The sequence below is a fragment of the Colletotrichum paranaense genome (assembly GCF_030867605.1).
Source record: "Colletotrichum paranaense strain IMI 384185 chromosome Unknown Scaffold_2.1, whole genome shotgun sequence".
In the NCBI taxonomy this organism is placed as follows: domain Eukaryota; kingdom Fungi; phylum Ascomycota; class Sordariomycetes; order Glomerellales; family Glomerellaceae; genus Colletotrichum; species Colletotrichum paranaense.
The window spans coordinates 3,126,297-3,149,428 of NW_026848960.1; the positions used below are offsets into that span (position 1 = coordinate 3,126,297).

General features: G+C 56.5%; 5 protein-coding genes across 5 annotated transcripts; 2 read left to right on the forward strand and 3 right to left on the reverse strand.

Moving 5' to 3' along the window:
- Positions 1 to 356: 356 nt before the first annotated feature.
- Positions 357 to 1,340, forward strand: CPAR01_02957 (uncharacterized protein; the record flags this gene model as incomplete). Its single annotated transcript, XM_060487244.1, has 1 exon — positions 357 to 1,340. The coding sequence occupies one exon, from the start codon at positions 357 to 359 to the stop codon at positions 1,338 to 1,340; it is 984 nt and encodes a 327-aa protein (XP_060354572.1).
- Positions 1,341 to 2,116: 776 nt separating this feature from the next.
- Positions 2,117 to 3,601, reverse strand: CPAR01_02958 (26S protease regulatory subunit 7; the record flags this gene model as incomplete). Its single annotated transcript, XM_060487245.1, has 4 exons — positions 2,117 to 3,226; positions 3,279 to 3,393; positions 3,450 to 3,541; positions 3,599 to 3,601. The coding sequence occupies 4 exons, from the start codon at positions 3,599 to 3,601 to the stop codon at positions 2,117 to 2,119; spliced, it is 1,320 nt and encodes a 439-aa protein (XP_060354573.1).
- Positions 3,602 to 4,133: 532 nt separating this feature from the next.
- Positions 4,134 to 5,920, forward strand: CPAR01_02959 (T-complex protein 1 subunit delta; the record flags this gene model as incomplete). Its single annotated transcript, XM_060487246.1, has 4 exons — positions 4,134 to 4,190; positions 4,256 to 4,307; positions 4,371 to 5,026; positions 5,078 to 5,920. The coding sequence occupies 4 exons, from the start codon at positions 4,134 to 4,136 to the stop codon at positions 5,918 to 5,920; spliced, it is 1,608 nt and encodes a 535-aa protein (XP_060354574.1).
- An 846-nt stretch (positions 5,921 to 6,766) lies between these two features.
- On the reverse strand, positions 6,767 to 7,501 carry CPAR01_02960 (uncharacterized protein; the record flags this gene model as incomplete). The annotated part of the gene is made up of 3 exons (XM_060487247.1): positions 6,767 to 6,828; positions 6,906 to 6,912; positions 7,016 to 7,501. The coding sequence occupies 3 exons, from the start codon at positions 7,499 to 7,501 to the stop codon at positions 6,767 to 6,769; spliced, it is 555 nt and encodes a 184-aa protein (XP_060354575.1).
- Positions 7,502 to 9,321: 1,820 nt separating this feature from the next.
- On the reverse strand, positions 9,322 to 22,212 carry CPAR01_02961 (uncharacterized protein; the record flags this gene model as incomplete). Its single annotated transcript, XM_060487248.1, has 1 exon — positions 9,322 to 22,212. One exon carries the CDS (start codon positions 22,210 to 22,212, stop codon positions 9,322 to 9,324), a length of 12,891 nt encoding a protein of 4,296 aa, XP_060354576.1.
- Positions 22,213 to 23,132: the final 920 nt, after the last annotated feature.

The window sequence follows — 23,132 nt, forward strand, 5'->3', positions numbered from 1 at the left end:
GAGCTGCCGAGTCAAGGAGAGCGAGCGGGAAAGAGCGTACTTCACTCGTCATCAAGTCCTCCCTCTTCTTGTGAGCTCTTTCACTCTCCATCTTTGACCAGAAGCAAGCCCTCAACGGTTTGTTTCGTCGCCTTCATACCCTTTCCATTCGGTTCCTCTTATTCACAAGAGAAACCTACGAGGAACCTTATCAGCGAACCTCGCCTTGCCCACCACGCATTCAACCACCACCAGCGCCTAGTCACTCGCCCCCTTCCAACGACAAGAAAACCTCTTGCATCGATCAACGAGCTCCATACCTTACACGACTCACAACAATTCCTGCCTAAATCGAACCATACAAACCAGAAATCCAAATGCCATCCGTCGCCGAGGAGTATCCACGGCTGATGGCGATGGCGTCAGGCAGAAAGCGCAGACGAGACGTCAACGACGCCAACAGCAACGACCTGCATTTGCCAGGCCCCCTGTACGAGAAACTCGCCCAGTATCAGGCTGCAACGAACAACTGGAACGCTGACAGCGTTTTTGGAGGCAGGCCTATTCAGCAGCAGATTCAACAGCAGCAACAGCAGCAGCACCTGGGAGGTAACTTCCCTCGCTTCCCTTCCAGTAATAATGAACGGTTGAGATATGAGTTTGGATTCTCCCACGACATCGCTGCCTCCGCCGAAGCATCACGCCAGAACATCGACTCGGTGCCTCGGAAAATAGCGCCGCTTCCTGTATCCAAGCGACAGCGCATGTTTGACGACGATGATGACAATGATAGTGGGGAGCTGAGTAGCTTGAATGGCGGCACTACATCACAACACGATTCGCAGCAAAGACGGGGTAGCAGGTCGTCTACAGAGTCTCGCCCTGCCTCCCATGCAGCACAGATCCAGGCGGATGCAGCTGGCAATAGACCCAGGACGCCCTCGTCCTTGGCACCCTGCCACATCTGCCACCGCCGCCCTACCAAGAAATCAGACCTCGACTCGTTTGCAGACTGCCAAGGCTGTGGACAACGATCATGCTATGTCTGCGTCCGGGAATGCCAGGGCTGGGAAAAGGACGGACGACCAAGCAGCAACGGCGGCATTAAAAGCACGCAACAGGACCAAGGACAAGACGGACTCGACCTCTCACGGTCATGTACGATGGATGATGTGGATGACGACAGGCAAAGGCAATCAAGAGAAGAGCAGGAGGCAAAGAGAACCGGCCGAGCCACTCGGCACAACGGCTGGACGGGCGGTGGTCATAGGCAGATGGTCTGCAGTCGCTGTTGTATCGAGAAGGGTTCAGAGGGCGACATCGTTTGCCTAGGCTGCCTCTCACGCATGGAGTCAGTCTAAGGCGGCTGCAACGCCCTGCCGCAGGGCAATATTTCTTGTTTTCTTGTTTTCAATCATAGCGTTCAAGGAGGTTCTTTTTTCGACAGTCAAAACGCCCACGGAAGACGGTTGAGCGTATGGCACTGCTAATGAAGGCATGCATATTCATTTGGTAATGGAGCAAATCTGGGCAATGCTGAGGCAGCATGGGACGTTGTTACTTTTCTTTTTGCCAATGGGAGGACCACCTGGGAGATGTTACCAGGGAACAGCGAGAGCAAGGGATGGGTTGAAAAATACTCACGTCCCCTTATTCTCACTACGTTAGGTAGGCTGGAGAGGCGAGAGAGAGTGTGCCTCGTCTAGCTGTAGTTCAATGTAATTCTACGGCCAACACCACCAATTTTGCCAAATGAAGCCACCCTCTATGCTTCAGGGGTTGAGAATATCAGGCAGTGAGTGAGCCAGGCTAGTAATGTTGCCTTACTTGCGGTACGTTCCTCAAAGCACACCAACCTGCCACATGAAAAGTTACGTTAAGCGCTATCGTTCCCCTCTGCATACTTAGGTTGGGCAGGCAGACTCATCATGTCACTTGCGAATTGCGCTAATGCAAAACTGCGATTGGCACATGAAAAGCATGATCTATTTCTCCTTTCTCTCGGAAGGTATCACGCCCTCTAGAAGCCTTCCCCGATCCGAAGCCTGCCTATTCTTACAGCCTTTAGAAATAAAGGACATGACGAAACTCCGTGACCCCCTCTCCATTCCATCTTGTAGCCCCCGGGTTGCCCATCTTAGTTGTATTGCATGTAGCTGGCCGTCGAGTTGAACTTGAGGTTGGCCTTGATGACCTTGTCCACGGCGCTGAGGAAGTCCTTCTCCGTCGCCACCTTTCTCCGGGCACGGATGGCGAACATACCGGCCTCCGTGCAGACACTGCGAAGCTCGGCACCTGTGGCGTTGGGGCACAGGCGCGAGATGAGCTCCCACCGAATGTCACGCTCGACGGACATGCTCTTAGCGTGAATACGCAAAATGTTGGCGCGACCCTCGAGGTCGGGCAGGGAGAATTCGATCTTACGATCGATACGTCCGGGTCTCATCAGGGCGGGATCGAGAGTGGAAGGTCTGTTGGTTGCGAACATGACCTTGATATTGCCACGAGCGTCGAAACCGTCTAGCTGGGTAATGAGCTCCAGCATAGTTCTCTGAACCTCGTTGTCTCCACCGGCACCGTCATCGAAACGGGCACCACCAATGGCGTCGATTTCGTCAAAGAAGATAATGCAGGCCTTCTTCGTCCGCGCCATCTCGAAAAGCTCGCGCACCATTCTTGCACCCTCACCGACGTACTTCTGGACCAACTCACTGCCGATGACTCGGATGAAGGTGGCGTCTGTTCTGTTGGCGACAGCTCGAGCGCAAAGGGTCTTTCCGGTACCAGGGGGTCCGTACAGCAGCGCACCCTTCGGGGGGTCGATACCGAGGTTGACGAACCGCTCTGGCGACAAGAGGGGCATCTCGACGACTTCGCGCAACTTCTCGACCTGCTCCTTTGAACCACCAACATCTCCGTATGTAACATCGGGCTTCTCCTCGACCGTCATCATCGTAACACTGGCGTCGATCTTGGGCGGGAGCGGCAGAAGAATCTGGTACTTGTTCCTATCGACACCCACTCGCATGCCCTCTTCGATATCCGTAGGGCTCACTCTCTCGCCGAGCTGTACGACGAACTTGGCAATCTGCTTGACGTTGATGACATATTTGCTCTTGGAGTCGTCCTTCTCGTCGGGAATGATCTTTGTACACCGGGCGACCTGGAGAGGCTGTTCTTCCGACATGCGTTGTCGGTCTGCTGCTACATCCCAAAGGTGAGGAGGGGCAAGACCCGTATCGGATTCCTAGTTATGTCAGTTCGAGTTGCATCAGCCAAGGAGGGACAGATGTAGCTACCTTGACGCCAATCTTCTCGTCTACACTCGTTTGCTTCTCCTTGATCTGTTGCTCGAGCTTCTTGATGGCAGCACCGTACGGGGCGGCACCGTAGGTCTTGAGCACTTGGATATCTCTGGGTATTGTTAGTCAACAATTCATCGTAGCTCGAAGTTGGTGGGGTGAACGGACTCATCGGTAAGCGGTGTGATCTTCTTCTCTTCAACCTCATCGTCTGCGTAGGTCTTCTGGTATTTCTCCCAGTTCTGGCCGGTAGCGGAAGGCTAACGATGCCCGGGTTAACAATGCTATCGAGGGAAGTGGACACGCAGGGTCCATACCATGATGTAGGATGAGGACTGAACGTCCTACTGCCGAATATTATGGATGGGGTAGGTTCGTGGAAATCTTCGTTTTGGATAGTTCGTGGGAATGGGATCGCAGGGTTTCGAAGAGTGGTCGCGTTGGTCGTCAATCAGTATGGTACTGGGGGTTGGAATCGTGGGATGGAGGTGGTGATGGAAGACGGTTCCGTAATCCAGGTTGCCTTGAGCTCCAAAGCACGGGCCACAAATGCGAGGCTGCTGTGGAGCTAGGCCCGGTGTGGGCAAAATGCAAACAGAACTGACGGCCCGGCTTAGGTAGCAGGCACATAGGGTACCTTATGGTACCGGGGCAGGAACAACCTGACGGCCGCTAAAAAATATCCCACCGCCGCTGGGGGGGTTGCTACCTGAGAGAAAGTGGGCGATCGCAAAAGAAGGCGACAGCGGGACAGGCCCACGACGATACCGATACCTTTGCACTCCGTGTTTAGCTTGTCTTTCCGACCCCGAGTTCTCGATAACAAGCACAACACAAATCAGTTCTGTCAAAATGGCCACTACTGCACCAGCCCAGGCCGGAGGAGGCTCTGGCAATGCTACTTTCAAGGTGCGAACTGCGCGCTCATAGTGAAGCTTCTAGAGGGGAGCTTATTGCTAACACTTCGCCTACAGGACAAGGAGAAGCCCGTCGCCGTCCGCTCCTCCAACATTGTTGCTGCTAGAGGTGAGCAAGAAGAATAGACCTGCAAGCTTCCCAGATCATCAACTGACTCGACCTGACTGCTAGCCGTCGCCGATGCGATCCGAACCTCTCTGGGCCCCCGCGGCATGGACAAGATGATTCGAAGTGGAAAGGGCGAGACGATCATTACCAACGACGGCAACACAATGTTGAAGAGCATGTCTGTCATGCACCCGACAGCAAAGATGTTGGTCAACCTTTCGGCGGCACAGGACGTGGAGGCGGGAGACGGCACAACATCTGTGGTTGTCATTTGCGGCAGCTTGCTCGGTGCCGCCGACAGACTGCTGTCAAAAGGAATCCACCCCTCCGTCATCTCAGAGGCTTTCCAGAGAGCTGCTGCCGCAGCTGTCGAGGTTCTCCACGACATGTCACAACCCATTTCCCTCACCGACACAGCATCCCTGCTTCAGGCAGCCAACACATCTCTTTCCTCCAAGATTGTGTCGCAATACTCCAACATCCTCGGGCCCATGGCTGTCAACTCCGTTGTCAAGACCATCGACCTCAAGACGGCAGACAATGTCGACCTAAAGAACATCAGAATTGTCAAGAAGGTTGGCGGAACTATCGAGGACAGCGAGCTTTCGGATGGCTTGATCTTGACGCAGCCTGTTCTCAAGGGTGCTGGTGGTCCCGCAAGAATCGAGAAGGCCAGAATCGGTCTTATTCAATTCCAGCTTAGCCCTCCCAAGCCCGATGTAAGGCTACCCCTCAGATGCCCCCTTTTCCGCTGTTGCTGACCAATACAGATGGAAAACACCATCCAAGTGAACGACTACAGACAGATGGATAAGATCGTTAAGGAGGAGCGTCTTTACCTTCTCAACATGGTCAAGAAGATCAAGAAGGCCAAGTGCAACGTTCTCTTCATCCAGAAGTCCATTCTTCGCGATGCTGTCAACGACCTGTCCCTGCACTTCCTCGCCAAGCTTGGCATTCTTGCCGTGAAGGATATCGAGCGTGATGAGATCGAGTTCATCTGCAAGTCTACCGGCTGCAAGCCCATTGCTGATGTCGACTCATTTACAGAGGACAAGCTCGGATCAGCCGATCTCGTCGAGGAGGTTCAGTCCAACGGAGCTCGCATGGTTAAGGTGACCGGCGCCAAGGCCACTGGCAAGACTGTCTCCGTCGTTGTTCGCGGCGCCAACTCTCTCATTCTTGACGAGGCCGAGCGCAGTTTGCACGACGCCCACTGCGTTGTTCGTTGCTTGGTGAAGAAGAAGGCTTTGATCGCCGGTGGTGGTGCTGCTGAGATCGAGATCGCGTCTCAGCTCTCCAAGCGCGCGCGTGAATTGACGGGTACCGAGGCCATTTGCTGGAAGGCATTTGCCGACGCTTTGGAGGTTGTCCCCACCACTCTGGCCGAGAATGCCGGACTTAACAGCATCAAGGTCGTCACCGAGCTTCGTCACAGACATGAGCTCGGCGAGAAGAATGCAGGTGTCAGTATCAAGTCCGGCGGTGTCAACACCAACATTTCCAAGGAGAACGTCCTCCAGCCTCTGTTGGTAAGCACCAGCGCCATTGAGTTGGCAGCTGAGACGGTGAAGATGATTCTCAGAATAGACGACATCGCTCTTACCAGATAAGGAGGGGAATATGAGTCACGAAATCAAAAACAAAAAGTAAAAGGGGAAATCCAGGCTTGATGATCATGTACATTACGGCTACCTGGCTTGATTGCGGTGTAGACGTGGGTGGGCCTGGAATAGAGGCGTCCAAACTATTAGAAGCTGAGAAGCAATTGATCACACCAGATACCTTGATGACACCTCAACCTAATCTTATTTGCCTTTTCTAATAACATTCACTTTGAGCATAGAAATTACCCTGGCCAAACTTGCTTTACTCGATTCCCACTCGTTCTGGTACACCTGGAGTAAGGCACTACGTCGTGTATCAGCCTATCCCTGTTTCCAGCCTTCAGCCGGCGATTTCTGGCTTCCCCTTATCAATTTCGCCCACCCCTCGCTATATAATAACCTAGTCAGTTTGTCCAACGTTCCTCCATCAGCTGCTCTACTAAATACGGCAAACAGAGCGACCTCCTACCAACTTCAACTCCAAACACTCAATATATTCGATAGGATGGATTGCTGAAATTTTTTATTTCACAATTATAAGCAATTGGTCTTCATCAGTAAAACACGTGTCATTCTTTTAGTCTAAAAGGGACATCCGGCGCCAGAGCCCTCTCAGTCAAGGAGTGGACAATGCTACTCAACGATGTTGAGAGCATAAAGAAGAACGACATGACCTTTCATCTGACAGAGAAGAAGAGAAATCCAATAAGCACACGTCCTTCCAATCATCCAAGTTGACATCTCCAGCTGGGGTTACCAACCATCGTCACCTGCCACTTTTTGACCCCTCCATATCACCAGCGTCAGCGCCTGAGCACCATAAATGTAATTGCTGGTTGGTTCGTACGTTCTTTACTTTCGCAGAGGCGTGAACTCGTCAGGAATATCGGCGGCAGAAGTGACGTTGGGATCGGCTGCGATGGTGAAGCTAGATAGTGAAGAAGCAGTCAGCAACATCATTCTATGTTTGAAGGATTAAAAACGGAATAACAGATCATCTGTGTGTTGTTCAGAATGTAAGGGAAAAGTTTCGTGGAAGCGCATACTAAACAGAGAGTTAGCGGTGTCTCTGTCATTGGTCTCTTGGTATAAATATCATACCAGTCTGTCAAGCTTGTCGGCCTCAAGACCAACAAGGTTATACTCGGACCCGTCAACAAGAACCAGAGTATCAGGCTCCTGGCTAGACTCGCACTTCTGCTCCTGCCCCTCACCTTCAGCGGCAGCACACGTCTCCTCGCCGGCCTCCTGAGGCGCCCTCTTCCTGTTCACAAAGCCGTAGCCGGCACCGGTGAAGAGGAACCCGCCAGAGCGCATGCAGACGGACGTGGCGCCGGCCGAGAGGATGGTGGCACGGCGGTTGCGGCAGTCGCCGCCGTCGTAGCCTCGGGTCTCGATGCGCCAGTTGGACGGGATGTAGCGGAAGAGGACGCTCTCGGCCGTGGCGCCGACGCAGCATCGGTTCGGGTCGATGGCTCTGCAGACGCGGAAGTTGCCGCCGCAGTTTTGGCCAAAGTGTTTCTGGATGTCGATGGCCGAGACCGAGACGGCGGCGGCGAGGGTGGTGATGAGTTTGAAGAAGTGCATTTTGAGGGTGGAAAGGGGGTGTTGGAGGTGGAAGTGGAAGTGGAAGTGATGACGGTTGGATGGGATGGTGATGTGGTGATTTGCTTGCTTGGTCTTGATGGTCGAGGATGAAGAGGATACCACGAGGTCATAACTCGGAGCGGTATGGACCTTTTATAGATTTTCAATACTCTATCAATGAGACTCATCTTATGGAATCATTGTCTTCTTACTTAGCCATGCAGGCAGCAAATGCTTCGCTTGATTCCCTCACACTGCCTGGCCACGTGGAGGAAGCAAATTAGAGACTCACATCCCATCGACTCTCAAGATGACCTGGCAGTAAGCCCTAGATGTCTTCTGCCGTTGATGATTTCGAATTTAACATGATCTAAACAGGCAAATCTATGTCGTTGCGACTTGCAGCCCAGGCCCTAGATACCTGCGATACTCTGTAAGTTCCAAGTGGCACGAGAGTAAACTTGTCTTTCAGTAAGGTCTTGAGTTCCTCCTCAGCATTATCAAGGTTCCCAAATGCATAAGGGGTTGAGAGTAGAGAGGCATTTTAGGATATGGCATATAATGCTCCTCGGTGCTAGCATTCTGCAGGGAAATGGATAGTTGTATGCCCGCCTCACGTCAGACAGACAAGATGTCTCACTTTTACGAAGAGAATAGTGATGATTAGCAATTTAGCCAGCTTTGATCAGTCCAACTCAGGATCCCTATGACCCACGTTATGTGTCTCTATATTGCCAAAAACGATTGAACCAAGAACTTGGCTGTAAGCCGTAGTCGTGCATTCGGAGAATAATGCAACATTGGTTGGAAGCTAGTCGCGGTCCCTCCCGTCGAACCATCCCTTTCGAGCGGCTGCGAGCGTTGTCTCACTGCCGCTTGATCTTGTCTTCCTATCGGAGTCGTCCCTTCATCCGAACGTTGCATCCCTACCTGATGGCTTGAGAAGGAAAACGATCAGCCACCTTGCCTCGCCAAGTCAATGTGACTGAGACTCCTGTGGCCTCCGTAATCATCTCAACCTCTAAAGGACGTAGCAAAAAAGCCCTCATGAAGCCAAAAGCAAGACAAAATGTACTATGCAACTCAAAAACTGTCCGCTCCATGGCTTGGCGGCTTCAGCTGTGCCCCGCGATACTTCTTACTTCCCGTTCTGGTAATATGTTCTAGTAGGACTTGACAGCGGCGGTAGGTCCGCCATCTTATAGCTGAACAAGCGCACCACTTTCCCCAATGATATTATATCAATGAGAAGAAAAACATAGTCGGTCGGATTTAAGAATCGCCTGCTTGAATACTTAGTCTTTAGTTGTCAACTCTCAGAAGAAGGGTTGGAATGGTCAGTGAGACGGCCAATCGGATTCCCACCTCGCGCATAGGGCTGATCGGTTCACTGCAATTTCAATCCAATCGGAGTGGTCATGGCCAAGATGGTTTCTTCTACTTCGAGTATGAAGAGCAAGATATCATTTCGACTTTCATAGCACAGCTGGTACCGTTTCTTCGAGCATTTTTCTCACCGTAGGCTGGTTCTTGAGTAATAGTATGGTTTGGTCTGTGAAGTAGCGTTTGAGTGGCAGCCATAGGTTCTGCATCAAGTCAACGCCTTTCCGGCGTCAAGTTCTGAACATGAACGCGATTAACAAACTTGTAGAGAATATGGGGATATAAAGTCACAGGGCAACTCGAAAATTATAACTTGAACTACGAGTTATAGAAACAGACTAGAGTACTGTTTACACCTCTAGTCGACATTCTCCCACGATACCATATACACCAGCATAATGAAATAAGAAAAGATCCCTTAGAACCTATGCCTTCATTCACTCCAGGTCTGCTCCGAGATACGGCGACACCAGCGGCATCCCGCTCTCAAGCAGGGCCTCAATATACGCAGTAATAAGCGGGTCCAGGCCCTGTCGAGAAGCACGGACAAGCCATTCTTGCATGTCAATCTCATCAAACGCACCGCCGTAGACGGTCTCCATGTGTGTGCGGAATTGCGAGAAGGGGGTCTTGATGCCCCCTGAGTGGTGGCGGAAGTGGATGGACGACGACGCTGATGGTGATGAATCTACCGCGGTAGGCTCAGCAGTTGATGTAGAGGTACCCTGTAGAGCCGCCAACTCGACGGCGGCGGCTGCAATTTGTCCCACGACATCGTCGAGCGGCGCAAAGTCTAGGAACCCTTCTGCGCGCCGGAGGCGAGGTACGCAGCGCATGGCGAGGGAGTAGCGCAGGATGCCGTTCATTGCGTCCGAGTTGGGCGCTTGGGGGCTCACGAGGGTACAGGACCTGTGGATTGCGATCGTAAGGTTGAAGGGGTCGGGTCTTGGTGGTCCGTGTGCTCCAACCTCAGTGCCGTGATCACGCTCTTTGAGATGAATGACCAGATTCTCCAGGAATACTTCGCCTGCCCACTTACTCGCCGTGTATCCGTCCGAACCGTCGACGGCTGGCGGGGGGGAATCTCGGAGAGAAGATGCGGCCCTGGGGGTTTCGGTTTTGCCTGCTAGGAGCAGGGTGCGCGGGCTCGAAAGGTAGAGAATTGGGATCCCTGTTTTGCGGGGTGAAGCTGATGCTAGGGAAAGTGAGGCGAGAGAGTGTAGAGACTCGAGGTTCGGGCGGCGGAGAGTGGCGAAGCGGTTCAGGCAATGGCCGTGGGCGGCTGCGTGGACGATGATGTGTACGGTTTTGGAGAGGTGTTCTCGTTCGGTGGAGGTTAGGCCGAGGGTTTTGGAGAGGAGGGTGCCTGTGTAATAGACTATCTCGGCGACGGAGGAAGAGGTGGAAGAAAGGAGTTGCTGGTGATCGGAGGGAACGGCGATGCAGTGGACTCTGCGGACAGATGGGTGGTTAAGGAGGGCTGTGAGGATGTGGCTTCCCGGGAAAGAAGATGCTCCTGTCAGGAGAACTTCGATGCCGGCCTCCGTCTTGTCCTTCTCCACAGCGGCGGCGGATGCGGCCATCGCCCCAATTGTCTCAATTTCCTCCCTCAACCATCCCGGAACAGCCGTCTCAATATTCCAGTCTATCCGAACATTCTCCTCCGCCGCCGCAGAATCCTCAAAGACGGCACGCGTCATGGCGCGCAGCGTGGTAGCCTCGTACATCTGCTTCGTGCTGATTTCAACGCCCGTGGTCTCCTTGATTGCCTTTTGGAGCTTCATCAGCAGCAGCGAGTTACCGCCGCAGAGGAAGAAGTCGGATGACGGGCCGATACGCTTCTCGCCTAGGGAAGGGAGGACACGTTCCCAGAGGAGACGGAGCTCGCCTTCGCGAACGGTAAGTTTTTCTCCTTCGTTTTGCTTAGGTGCGGCTGTGTTTATTGCGTTGGAATCGGACCCGAGAGGGCTAGACCTCTTTCTCTTAGGTAGATGGAGACTGGCGATGGCCCTGCGGTCTAGTTTGCCGTTCGGTGTCGACGGCAGCGTCTTTAAGGTGTAAATTGCTGCGGGGATAAAGGCTTGCGGTAACCTCACACGAGAGAGGATTGATGAAGAGGAAGAGGTATCGTTGTCTTGCCAGGTGGTGGGGTCCCCATCTTCGGCGAGCGTGGCATGAGCTACGAGGATATCATCTTCACCAACACCCCCAGCATCAGCACCATCCAGGCGACGCCGAGATACCACGACAGACGCAAGAACACCCGCAGAAGCCTGGAGCACGGCGGTCTCAATCTCCTGCAGATCAACCCTCTGGCCGCGCAGCTTGATCTGCGTGTCGCCATCAAGTCGGCCTAGACAGAGGAGCGTCCCGTCGGGAAGGAGGCGGCCTTTATCGCCAGTGCGGTATATGGTGCTCTTGCCCATCCCCGGGACGTTTGTAAGGAAACGCGAGTGCGTGAGGTCTGGCCTGTCGAGGTATCCCAGCGCCACGCCGGCTCCGCTGATACAGATCTCGCCTGTTTGTCCTAGGGGTAGGGGCTGCGGGGTGGTGCTGGTGGTGACGGGGTCGACGATGATGACGGTATAATTCGGGAGGGCTTTGCCTACGGCAAAGGGTCTCCAGATGGCTGAGGGTGCGGAGGGGGATGCTATGCAGGAGGCTGACAACGGGTCGTTGCCGTTGTCGAGGGAGATAGGTTGAAAGGTTGCTGCTGCTGTGATCTCTGTTGGTCCGTAGCAATTCGTCAGTCGGATACCTGGGATCCCGAGACGGCCGAGTTCAGTCAGCAGATGGGGTGGAATCTGTTCCCCGCCCGAGAAGGCCAACCGCCAGGCGGTCTTGTCATCGTCGTTGTCATGGGCTAAGACGTCGGCGGCGGCGTGGATCCAGGCGAGGTACTCGGTTGGCGTGGCGATGGTCATGGATATGGCCTCGCGCTTCAAGAGCGCCGCTATGGCAACGGGATCGCGGCGGGAATCAGCGGGCGCAATGACCAGGCGGCCTCCGTTGGCGAGGGCGGAAAAGGTCTGGACGAGGGCCATATCGAAGCTTAGGGAGCTCTGTTGCAGGACGCAGTCGGCATGAGTCAGGGAGAAGGTTTGCGCTTTGAGGGCGATGTGGTTTGCGAAGTTGGGTTGAGTTAAGTGGACACCGTTGGGAGTGCCTGTTGAGCCGCTCGTGAAGAGGAGGAATGCCGGTGATATCTTGTCGGAGTCACCAAGATCGCCATGAGCATTGAGGTTGTATTGGATATGGTCCACGTCTACTTGAAGGACTTGCATGTGCTGCTCTCCGACAAAGTCATCTACCAAGGCGTTTACACGCTTGTCAGTCTGACTGTGGAAGAGCACGAGCGCGGGCTTGCAAAGCCGGAGCATGTCTGCATGACGGGAGGTGGGCAGGCTGACGTCGAGGGGAACGTAGACGGCTCCAACTTCGAGGATAGCGAGCATGGTAACGATAACATCGATCGACGGCTCGCACAAGACGGCGACATGGCGCGAGCGAACGCCGGCCTCCTTCAACCGATGTGCCAAGTGACTCGTCCGGTCGGCCAGTTGGGCATACGACACGCTCTCAGCAGCGTCAGTGACGGCTATGCGCTCGGGATGCAAGTGACAAATATCCCGCACACGACGAGACAAACACAGAGATGATCCGGCATCAACCCAATCAAACTTCATCTCGGGACCTCGGCCAACCTCGAGCGCGCGAAGCACACGCGGATCTGAATCATCGTACAAGCTCAACCGGTCTACAGCCGCCTCAGGATCACGAGCGACAGCCTCAAGCAACCTCAGATACACATCCATCAGAGACCGGCACGCCCCGGGCCCATACAGCGAGGCAGAGCACCAGATCTGCGCGAGACACCCGCCTCCAGGCATCTCAAAGAATCCTAGGCTCACGTCGTATGGGTTCTCGGCCTCCTTTGCGCCGTGCCAGGATAGTTCCATGCGGCTGTCGTCGGCGCCGAGGGGTAGGTCCCAGATATTGATGCCGCCGCCCCCGGCTGTGCGGTAGTTGATGGCGGCTTGGAAGAGCGGATGGGCCTCTGTTGCGCGCGGGGCGGAGGCGAGGGATAAGATGCGGTCTAGGGGGAGCGTGCCGTGAGCGAAGACGGACATTGCTTTACGGGAGGCGGCGCGGGCTATAGAATTAAAGTCTGGGCCAGAGGAAGTAGTTCCGGAAGAGGCTGTACCGGATGCTGCTATGGTGGCACGTAGGGGCAGCATGTTGACGAAGCAGCCGAGCGTGTTGACGAAGCGCTCGTCGCGGCGGTTGGCGTCTACTACGCCGATGCATATGTCTTCGGTGCCAGTGAGGCGTGCGAGGAGGACTTGGAGGAGGGCGAGGTGGACGTGGAAGGGGCTTATACGTAAACGCTGGCTCAGTGATTTAACGGCCTCGAGTTGTGCTGGGTTGAGCTCCTGATCCAGATTGTGAACACTGCTCGGCTGCTGCTGCTGTCTGACTAGAGACGACCTGTCAAGACCGCGGGCCATGGGTAAAAGGGGAAGCGTATCGGGGAGTGAGGAAGCGAACTCGGCGCGCCAGAAGGCGAGGTCCTCGTCAAGGGCGCCTGTTTCTTCTTCACTGAGCTGGTGAAGCGAGTAATCGACGTACGAGAGGCCGCGGTCGACAGGAGTGAGCGATTGCATGCGGTATGCTCTGTCGACGTCTCGCCAGAAGAGAGCTACGCTCCAGCCGTCTAGGGTGATGTGGTGGTATCCCAGCACGAGATATCCGTACTCCTCTTCATCATCCTTGAGACTCAGCAGTGAGACTTCCATTGTCACTCCGTGCTCAAGATCCCAAGCGCGCGTCTTCAAGCCCGCAAGCGTCTCTCGCAGCGCCGTGTCAATGCCGTCGCGGCCATCATACTCGGTGTGCGTGAGGCGGAGAATTGACTCAGACGGCGCCATGACGCTCTGCATTGGATGACCGTCTTCGAGGCGTGGGTAGTAGCAGGTGCGCAGACACTCGTGGTGGGCCGCGACGAGCCGGAGGGCGTGACGCAGCCGGGCGGCATTGACGCGGCGACGGCCCCGTAGCCGGTAGTAGAAGACGTTATTGCAGGCGGCTGGATTGTCCGAGTGCTTGTGGACGAACCAAAAGCGGGATTGGGCGGCGGACATGGGGGCTTCTCTGATGATGATAGGGTCGGGGCGGACGACGGAGTCCATCCTCTTCGGCTGATCCTGGTGTTCTTCTTCTCCTTCTTCCTCGTCATCTGTGGTGGCCGTTTTGGGGCTGTCTGAGCCAGATCCAGAGTGTTCGACGATGCTGCTGCTACTGCTGCTGTTTTCCGTCAAGACCAAGCTTGAGTCAAGTGGGATAGGGGTAGCGACATCAGGGGCTAGAGCTGCTTTGGGAGTCTGCTTGACAAGCCCTTTCGGAGCCTGGGGGCCTTTCTCGCGCTGCTTGACCTCCTTCTTCTCTTCCGTCTTGGGAGGAAGCTCCTTGCGAGCAGCCAACATCTTCTTAGCTGCTTTCGCCGAAACCTCCAACACCGTCTCACCGCCCAAAATCTTGACAATCGGCACCTCGGTATCAAGCTCTTTGAGGAACCACGTACGAATCTCCACCGCCACCAGCGAGTCGATGCCTAAGTCAACGATAGGCCTCTCGAGACCGTTGCTCTCGTGGACAGCGCCCTTGGGAAGCTGCAGCATCGTCTCGAGCTTGGCTCCGAACGCCGCAGCCACAGCCGCCACGGCGTCATCCTCCGTCTCGGCGTGGGTCACTTGCTCGCGGACGCCAGCGCCGCCGCTGGAGCGGCTGTCGCCGTGTCGATTGTTTTGCTGCTGCTGAGAATCGGCTGATAGTGCGGTGTACGGCTTCAGGGCCATGAGCCGGGGATCTGACGTCCACACGGCCTTGTTAACCTGTCCGGCCTGCATCGGCGCGGTAGGCGGCGCAAGACCCATGGTAATGTCGTGCTCGAGACCCTCGCTAGTGCCGGAGGAGTTGACCCGACTTGTGCGCACAGCCATCGCAAACGCATCCTGCACATCCGTCTCGGATAACGGTGTAAGTCGAATACTCCGGAAGTGATCGGCTAGCTGCTTCTCCTTTTCAAAGCGCGTGATGTATCCCGTGTCCGCCACCCACCCGATATGCACCACAGACGCAGCCAAACCCCTGGCACGGCGGCCCGCGACGACGGCGTCCATGAAGATGTTACCGGCGTGGTAATTCGCCTGGGCGACGTTGCCGATGGTGCTCGCCGCCGACGACGTGACGATGAAGAAGTCTAGCTGTTCGGCACCCTCGTTGAAAACGGCATCGAGGTTCTCTGTTCCTACGACCTTGGCTGCTAGCGTCTCATTGAGCTGTCGTGGGGACATGTCCAGGAAGACGGCATCGTGGAGGACCATGGAGAGATTACATACTCCCGCAATGGGCGGCATCGTCGCACGGATGGTGGCGACTGCTGTCTCAACTTCCGCGCGCTGCGTAACGTCCACGGCGAGGGTGTGGACTGTCGCTCCCGCTCGGCCGGCCTCGGCTTGGAGATCTACGTTTGTCTGGGCGCGGCGGGATGTGATTACGATGTTGCGGGCGCCGTGGCGGATCATCCAGCGGGTGAGAGAGAGGCCCAGGCCGCCGGAGCCGCCCATGATCAGGTAAGTTCGGTTTGGATGGAGGAGCCCGTTCGGATGGATGTCAATCTCGGGGGGTTGTATTGTCAAGGAAAGTGATTGTTGTTGGTTCCAAGAGCAGAGGTATCGTTCGCGGGAGAGGGTGCTCGCGTTCATGCCGGCCAGGTCAGCGGCCATGATCATCTTTGTTGACTTATGACAGCTTTCGTCTGTGGAGTCGGTAGCAACATCTACGGACTTGAGCAAGGCCTCGATGGTCTGGCTCTGACTCTCGGCCTTGATCGCAGACTGCTGCGGTAAGAAGCCCCGCAGAAGTCCGCCATCGAACGTGAATTTTTGGCAATTGGGCAGCAGAGATTCCTTCAAGTGCTCCCGAGCTTGATTGGTAGCTTTCTCCGACGTCTGCAAGCAGTCTACGAAGAAGTCGATTCTGTGTGACGGCAGACAATGCTTGGCCATACGTCTCGACATGTTCGCGTGGACACGAATCCAGCCTGCAGGAGTCTTCTCATCAGGATTGGAGGTGACGCAGTAGACCTCAACGTTGACACCCTGGAGCTCTGTCTTGAGCTCTGCCTCGAGATTACCAACCATGTCACGTTGCGGTTCGAAGAGCAGGACTCTGACAGTTGCACCGGCGTTGAATGCTCTTCCTGCCATGTGGTGAATAAGAGCACGACGAAGCAGCGCGTCAGCCGTGGCTCTGATGGACGCTGGCGTGTAACACGAGCTGCTGACCCGGACTACATCCCAGGGCTGTAGGGTCAGCTTCGACGCATTGGCAGAGCTAAGTGTCATCGCCCACTCGCCATCTACGCGCCCGTGGACGATGTAAACCGAAGACCCATCCTTATGAGATGGAACGTGCAGCGCGTAGTCGACGTCCATGTGCAAAGCTCCATGGCCGTGGTCAACAAACCGCCGTAACTCCATCTTTCCATTCACAATCGCAACAGCCTGGACCGCAACGTCAGTTACGTCAACCGTCTTGACAACAGGCCGATTGCGCGCGGCAAAGCGCTCGTTGAGTGCCGTGGCAGGCATCACGCGCGGAATGCGAATTTCGCCGTTAACCAGAACCTCGCACTCGGGCTCTATAGACCACAGCGGAAGCGGAGTCCGCCCTTCAGTGTCCCGGATGTCAGCCATGTGTCTCAGTCGCAGGTGTGCTTCGACACAGCGCCGGGCATCTGCCGCGGATCCGGCGCCGTCTTCGAGCCCGAGAACTTGCACGCTGAGATGGGGGACTTCCTTGGGCACCACGCGCGTGATGCCGCGGATCATACTTGCGCGAAGAGGAGCAGACGTGCCTGCAGCCGTCACCCAGAGCAAGCATGAGGCGGAGAGAAAAAGATGCTGGAGACGGCGCAGACGCGGTTCCGACATGGGCAGGGTTGCGAATAGGGGCTCATCGGCGTCATGGAGGCACAAGACGTCAGCTCGGTTGAGGCTGACGTCGTCGAGATCAATGTCGTCGATGCTGGGAATAGCGCGCAAGCGAGAACGCCACCCCTTCGGCAGCAACCGAGTGATCTCGTCGATGACGCGTGTAGTGGCAAGTCGCTTTCCCCCGATAAGCAGCAGCGGAGAAGACGGCGGTGTAGGCAGATCTGCTGGCGTGACAAAGTCGAGCGGGTTACGGAGGCGAAGAACATCCTCATCAACAGCCTGGCTCACGATACACGACGTGACGTGCCGGCTCTCGTCGGGACTATCATGCAGCACCGTATCGGCGCCCGAGAACCCGGCGCGGCAGAGTAGGCGGTGCCACTCGAGCGTCGGCACGGTGGGACCGTACCGGCGGGACGGCTCCGTGCTCTGCCACCAACCCGGTAATCCGCCGAAGAGGAAGCCGACCATACTCTGCGTACCCGTGGTCTCGAGGAGGACGAGGTATCCGCCCGGCCGGAGTAAGCTGCGTGCGCGGGCGAGTGTGTCTGCGAGGCTTCTCGTGGCGTGGAGGACATTGGCCGCGATGACGACGTCGTAGCTGTGCGGCGCGAATCCCTGCGCAGCGATGTCCTGCTCTATATCGAGCGTGCGGTACGACACGCGGTCAAAGGCAGCGAACTTCTCTGCGGCAGCGGCGAAGAATGCGGGCGAGACGTCGGTGAAGGTGTACGAGTCGTAGAGGTCATCGACGGCGTGTAAGACGCTCCAGGTTGTCCCACCAGTGCCAGCGCCGATCTCGAGCATGTTGCAGCGCGGGAATTTGAAGGCGATTTGCTTCATGAGCTGGCTAACGGCGCGATTGGTTGCCACCGAGGTGTTGTTGCGCATGTAGAACTGGTTGAGGAGGTCGTCTTGCTGCATGACTTGGAGCAGGAGATGGGAATCGCCTTGCACGACGCGGGCGAGCGCGCCGCCTACGGCGTGCATGAGACGGAATTCGACTGTGTCGCCGTGTTCGCGGTCTAGTGCAGCGAGTTCCTCGGGTCCGTCTGTTAGCCATGCGGCTTGGACAAGCGGGTGTTTGCCCTGGTGGACTAGGTCGAGGTGGTGGGCAAAGGCCTCGAGCATGCGTCGATGGTGCCAATGCAGGCTGTCTGTCTCATTCTCTCCCTCCGCCTTGTTGGAAGAAGACGATGGTGGCACCTTGACTTGAGCTACAACTTGCCGGATATACCATAGAGTGAGTCGCTCCGTTGCCTCGTTGACCTGCAGCGTTCTTTCATCTTGAATGGGATCGCGCAGTGGAAGCGTAAGCCCCATAACCGAGACATCATGACCATGAGTCGTCCGGCAAAAGATATGTCGGTCCTGCGAGGCATCTAGCCCTCCAGCCGCCCGCGTGCGCAAGCCCTCGACCTGCGCAAAGGCCCGCACCGAAGCTTCGCCGTCGACGTACAAGCTGACATCGCCATCGAGTGTAGCACCCGTGAAATCGGTTACCCAGGCGTCCATGTGGCACGTAGTCGAAGATGTCATTGCGTCCGTGGTCGTGACGGACACGTTGGGGTCGATGAGCACGCGATCGATGTGCGACGGCAGCATCGCTCTCTTGAGCAACAGGCTCGCGGGGTGTGCGTGTGCGACGAACAAGGCTTGGAAAGCCACGTCCAAAATGACTGGATGTAGCACGTAGGAGCCGCTGCTTGGTCCCAGTGACGCAGCATCGGCATAGGTGTCGACGCTGGCATCGGCTGGCCAGACTGCCGTGGCGGCCGCGTAGCCGAGGGCGCGCTCACAGCTCTTCATGGCCGCAAATCCGTCGTGGTAATCAAGGCCGATCTGGCCAAACATCTCGTGGATGGCTTCGCCGTCGACATGAACGGCGTTGTCCGGAATCGGCTCCCGGCCTGGTAACACCGGACCCGATGCCAAAGTGGGGCCGATGCCGAAGTCGGCGGGGCCGAGAAGGATGACTAAGTTACCACTACAGGTGAGCATCATGGCGCCCGTCACCTCGTTCGGACACACGTAGTACGCAAACTTGGCACGCACAATCTGGGCAGCCTTGTTGTTCGGACTGTAGTCATCAGCCGCCGCCGGTAGCACCTGCACGGTAAATATTGTTTCGACTCCGTCCGTGTTATCAGGCACAACCACTGGCCGCAAAATGTCAACGTCCTCCACGGCCAGCAAAGCCACGGGCCGAGAACCGGCGATGTATTGCGCCGCCTGGGCTGCGATGGAGACGTACGCGGCGCCGGGCAACAGAACCTCGCGAAGCACCTCGTGCCCCTTCAACCAAGGGATCTCACGCAGACGCAGGACGTTGCGCCACCGCAGCTCGTGATCGTTGTCATCGGGCATCCGTCGGCCCAAGAGCTCGTGTGCCGTGTCAGCGAGGGTACGGTACCGCGCCGAGATGCGCGACTCACGCCAGTATACCCGGTCGTGATCCCACGCGTAGCCGGGCAGATCCGCGAGTAATGACTTGGGTGTCATGATAGACGTATTGCTCTCACTCCATATGCCCCGGAAACCATCAAAATCGACATGCGCCGGTCCAAGCAGGGACCAGACGGACCCAATGGCCTCTTGCACGACAGCTACATCGCTTGCTTTGCGCTTGAGGAGACTAGCATACGGCGGCGCGGCACCATAAGCCGCCTTGAGCGTCTGCTCGACGGGGCCCTTGAGAGCCGGATGTGGCCCCAGTTCGATGGCCAGGTCAAATGGTCCGCCGTGCCACACGGCCGACTCGAGTGCCTGTGAGAACTTAACCATCTGTACCATGTTGGCAACCCAATATGGACCCTTGAGCGCAGCAAGAAGCTCCGCCTCGCCGCCCCGTCGAACAAGGCGAGCGTCGCCTCGGACGCTGGAACTCCATACGCACGCCCCTCGCCCTCTTCCTTTCCCTGGCTTAACGGAAATGTCGCAAGCTAGGAGGGCCTGCAGATAGGCATCGGCACATGCAGTCATGTGATGCGAGTGATACGCCGTGTCGACCAGCAGCGGACGGGCAAAGATGTTGTCCCGCTCCAGCTGCTCCTTGGCCTCGGCCACGGCCTCTCGGTCTCCAGAGAGCGTGCAGCTTTGCGGTGCGTTGCTGGCGGCTACCACCAGGCGGTCAACGAATGCCGGTTGGCGGCACAGCTCCGAGGCCGCTGAGAGCGAGAGGCCGACCGCCAGCATGCCGCCGCCAACCTTTGTGCCAGCGCGGGCTAGGTGAGCGTAAAAGCCGCGGTAGTAGGCGATTTGCATAGCGGCCTTGCGCGAGATGAGACCGGCGGCGTAGGTCGCTGCGATCTCACCTGAGGAGTGGCCTACAACGGCGTCGAGACAGATTCCTGACGCAGTCAAGATGTCAACTTGGGCAATTTGCAACGCTGTACAGAGCGGTTGCGCCAGCTCGGCCTCGCCTAGGCGCGATATGTCCGCATCCTTGCAAAGCTCCTCAATGAGAGACCAAGTCGGCGCGTGCCCGTGGCCCTGGGGCAAGCCCTGTTGTAGGACGGCTTCACATGCCTCGAGGCTGCGTCGGAAGACCGGAGATGCTGCCATGAGCCCGCGACCCATGGTGGCCCACTGCGCGCCTTGGCCTGTGAAGACGCCGAGAATGCCGGGAGCTTCGGCCGGGTTGATGAGGCGCGGGACGGAGCCGATGTCACCGCTCTTGGCCTTGCCGGCGTGACTGGCCACGAACCGAGCCATGGCATTCAGGATGTCTTGCCTGGTCGCGCCTGTGAAGAATGTCCGCACGCGGTGTACTGACCGATGTGTCTGCAGGATGCAACTCAGGTCTCTGAGGTCTAGCGAGTCCACGTGCGTCTCGGCGTAGTCCAAATACGCCTGCACGTTGCGTAATAACGCCGGCCCAGACTGCGCGGAGAAGAGGAGAGGACCGATAGCCCCATCTGAGAGCTGTTGTTTCTGTCCTTGGTCCTCTGCTACTTCTGGCAAAGCTTCAATGATGGCATGGGCATTAGTGCCTCCGAACCCGAAACTGTTCACTGAGGCACGCATCGGAGTGCCCGCAGGCCTCGCCGGCCATGTCATGGCCTTGGTGGCGATCTCAAGCGCTCCAGGACCGTAGTACGGGGCGATCTTAGGGTTGAGCTGGTTGAAGAGCATGTTGGGCGGCACAGTCTGGTGCTTGAGCATGAGCAGCACCTTGATCACGCCCGCCAGGCCGGCACAGCCCTCCGTGTGACCGATGATGGTCTTGATACTTCCCACAATCAAAGTCTCCGGCTTGATTATCTCTGACTGCTCCGGTTGATGGTCCTGGCCATCTTGACCCTGACCTCGGAAAAAGACATCATACACGGCGCGGGCTTCAACCGGATCACCAGCCTGCGTACCCGTGCCGTGACACTCAAAGTACTGCGGCCGATCCGCCTCACGGAGCGGATCAAGCCCCGCCCGGCGATACGTCCGCCGGATCAAATCCGTCTGGGCCGGCGCAAACGGCATCGTGATCCCGGGACTCTGGCCATCCGAGTTGACTCCTGTCGCACGAATGACACCCTGGACGGGGTCGCCATCGGCCAACGCTTTTGCAAGCGGCTTCAGCAACAGCGCGGCTACGCCCTCGCCGCGGCCGTAGCCGTTGGCGTCCACATCCCACATGCGGCACTGCGAGTCCGGCGAGAGCATCTGTAGCTTCGACTCGGCGATATACGGCCCGGGATCCATGATGAGATTCGTACCGCCCACGATGGCGGCGTCGCAGTCGCCCGCGCGTAACCCCTGCACTGCCTGGTGCAGCGCAACGAGGGAGCTCGAGCATGCCGTGTCAATGGTCACGGAGGGCCCCTTGAGGTCCAGCACGTACGAGACGCGATTGGCGATGATGCTAGGCGCGTGGGCACCCGTCGCGTTGTACTTGGGCATCGTCTCTGGGTCGCGCGCCTGGATGACGCCGTAGTCGTTGCTCATCGACCCGACGTGGACCGAGGTCTGGGACCCACGGAGGCGGTCGAGCGTGACGCCCGCGCTCTCGCACGCTTCGTAAGATACCTCGAGGAGCAACCGCTGCTGCGGGTCCATGCCGGAGGCTACCACGGGGCTGATACCGAAGAAGCCCGCGTCAAAGACGCGGGTGTCTTCCCCTAGGAGATAAGACAGGCCCCGGACGTCTGTAGACCCGTGTGTCTGTCCGTCGGCGTTGTGAAAACGTTCTAGGTTCAGACGCTTTGGGTCGAACTGTTTCCGTACGTCACGGGGCTCGCGGAGGAGCTCCCATAGCTTTGAGGGCGAGCTACAGCCGCCGGGGAAGCGGCAGGCTGAGCCGATGATGGCAATTGGCTCTTCTGGTAATGAGGCCATTATGTTAGACTAGTGTATATGGTCTTTGTTCTGCTGTGCGGTTAACACCTGTGGCCACATATACTAGGTTCATGGAACAGGTGAGTGGACGTACAATTTTGACTTTGAGATTGACTGTATTTCTAAGAGAGACGGGCCTCGTGGTGTAGTTGATACAACATGAAACGAGAGGTCAAAGGTGAGGGCAATCAGGAATGCATTAGCCTAGAACACTCCGTCTGGGCGCCAACAATGGTAGATGGTAGGTTGTTGCTGCCGTACCGAAGGTGTCTTGATGACCGCTCTGGATGGCCATTGATAATGGCGCTTTATGCAGACAAGAAGCATCTGATGAACTCCTACTCGACTAGACTCGCTAGTTGTGGCGAGAGGGACCATTCGATGCGTCCCGCTGTAGGAAGTTCGTCTCCGGACCAGGGGCTTTCAACAAACCGAAAGCATATCTCGTACCCATGCCGTTCTTGACTTGCCGTGCGGGTTGGGTCCGAACTTTGAAGCCAAAATGTCACTATACAAGAGTATACGTAGACCGCTTCTCCCGATGCTGGCATTGCTGCCATGCGTCGTGGAACTTCTGCTCGTTTGCGATACTTACATCCTGGGCTCCATGGATGTCGGTCTGTCTCAAACTCAATAGCAAATGTCACCGTGTCGAACCAGACCGCTCATTGACTTGCTCCTTTGGGCCCGGTTACAGGGTGTTCATTTCTTCATATCGCATTTCAACACGGATGTATCAGAAACTCAAAAGCGTGATGCTTGGCTGAGGGTCAATATGGTACATATCTTCACTGTCAAGAGCACTTACACGAGTAGCAGAAGATGATTGGGGTCTAACATTACAGCGAGCTCATACTGAGTTACAATCTGATACTACCGTGGAGACATCGACATGGATACAGAACAACACTCCATGGGTG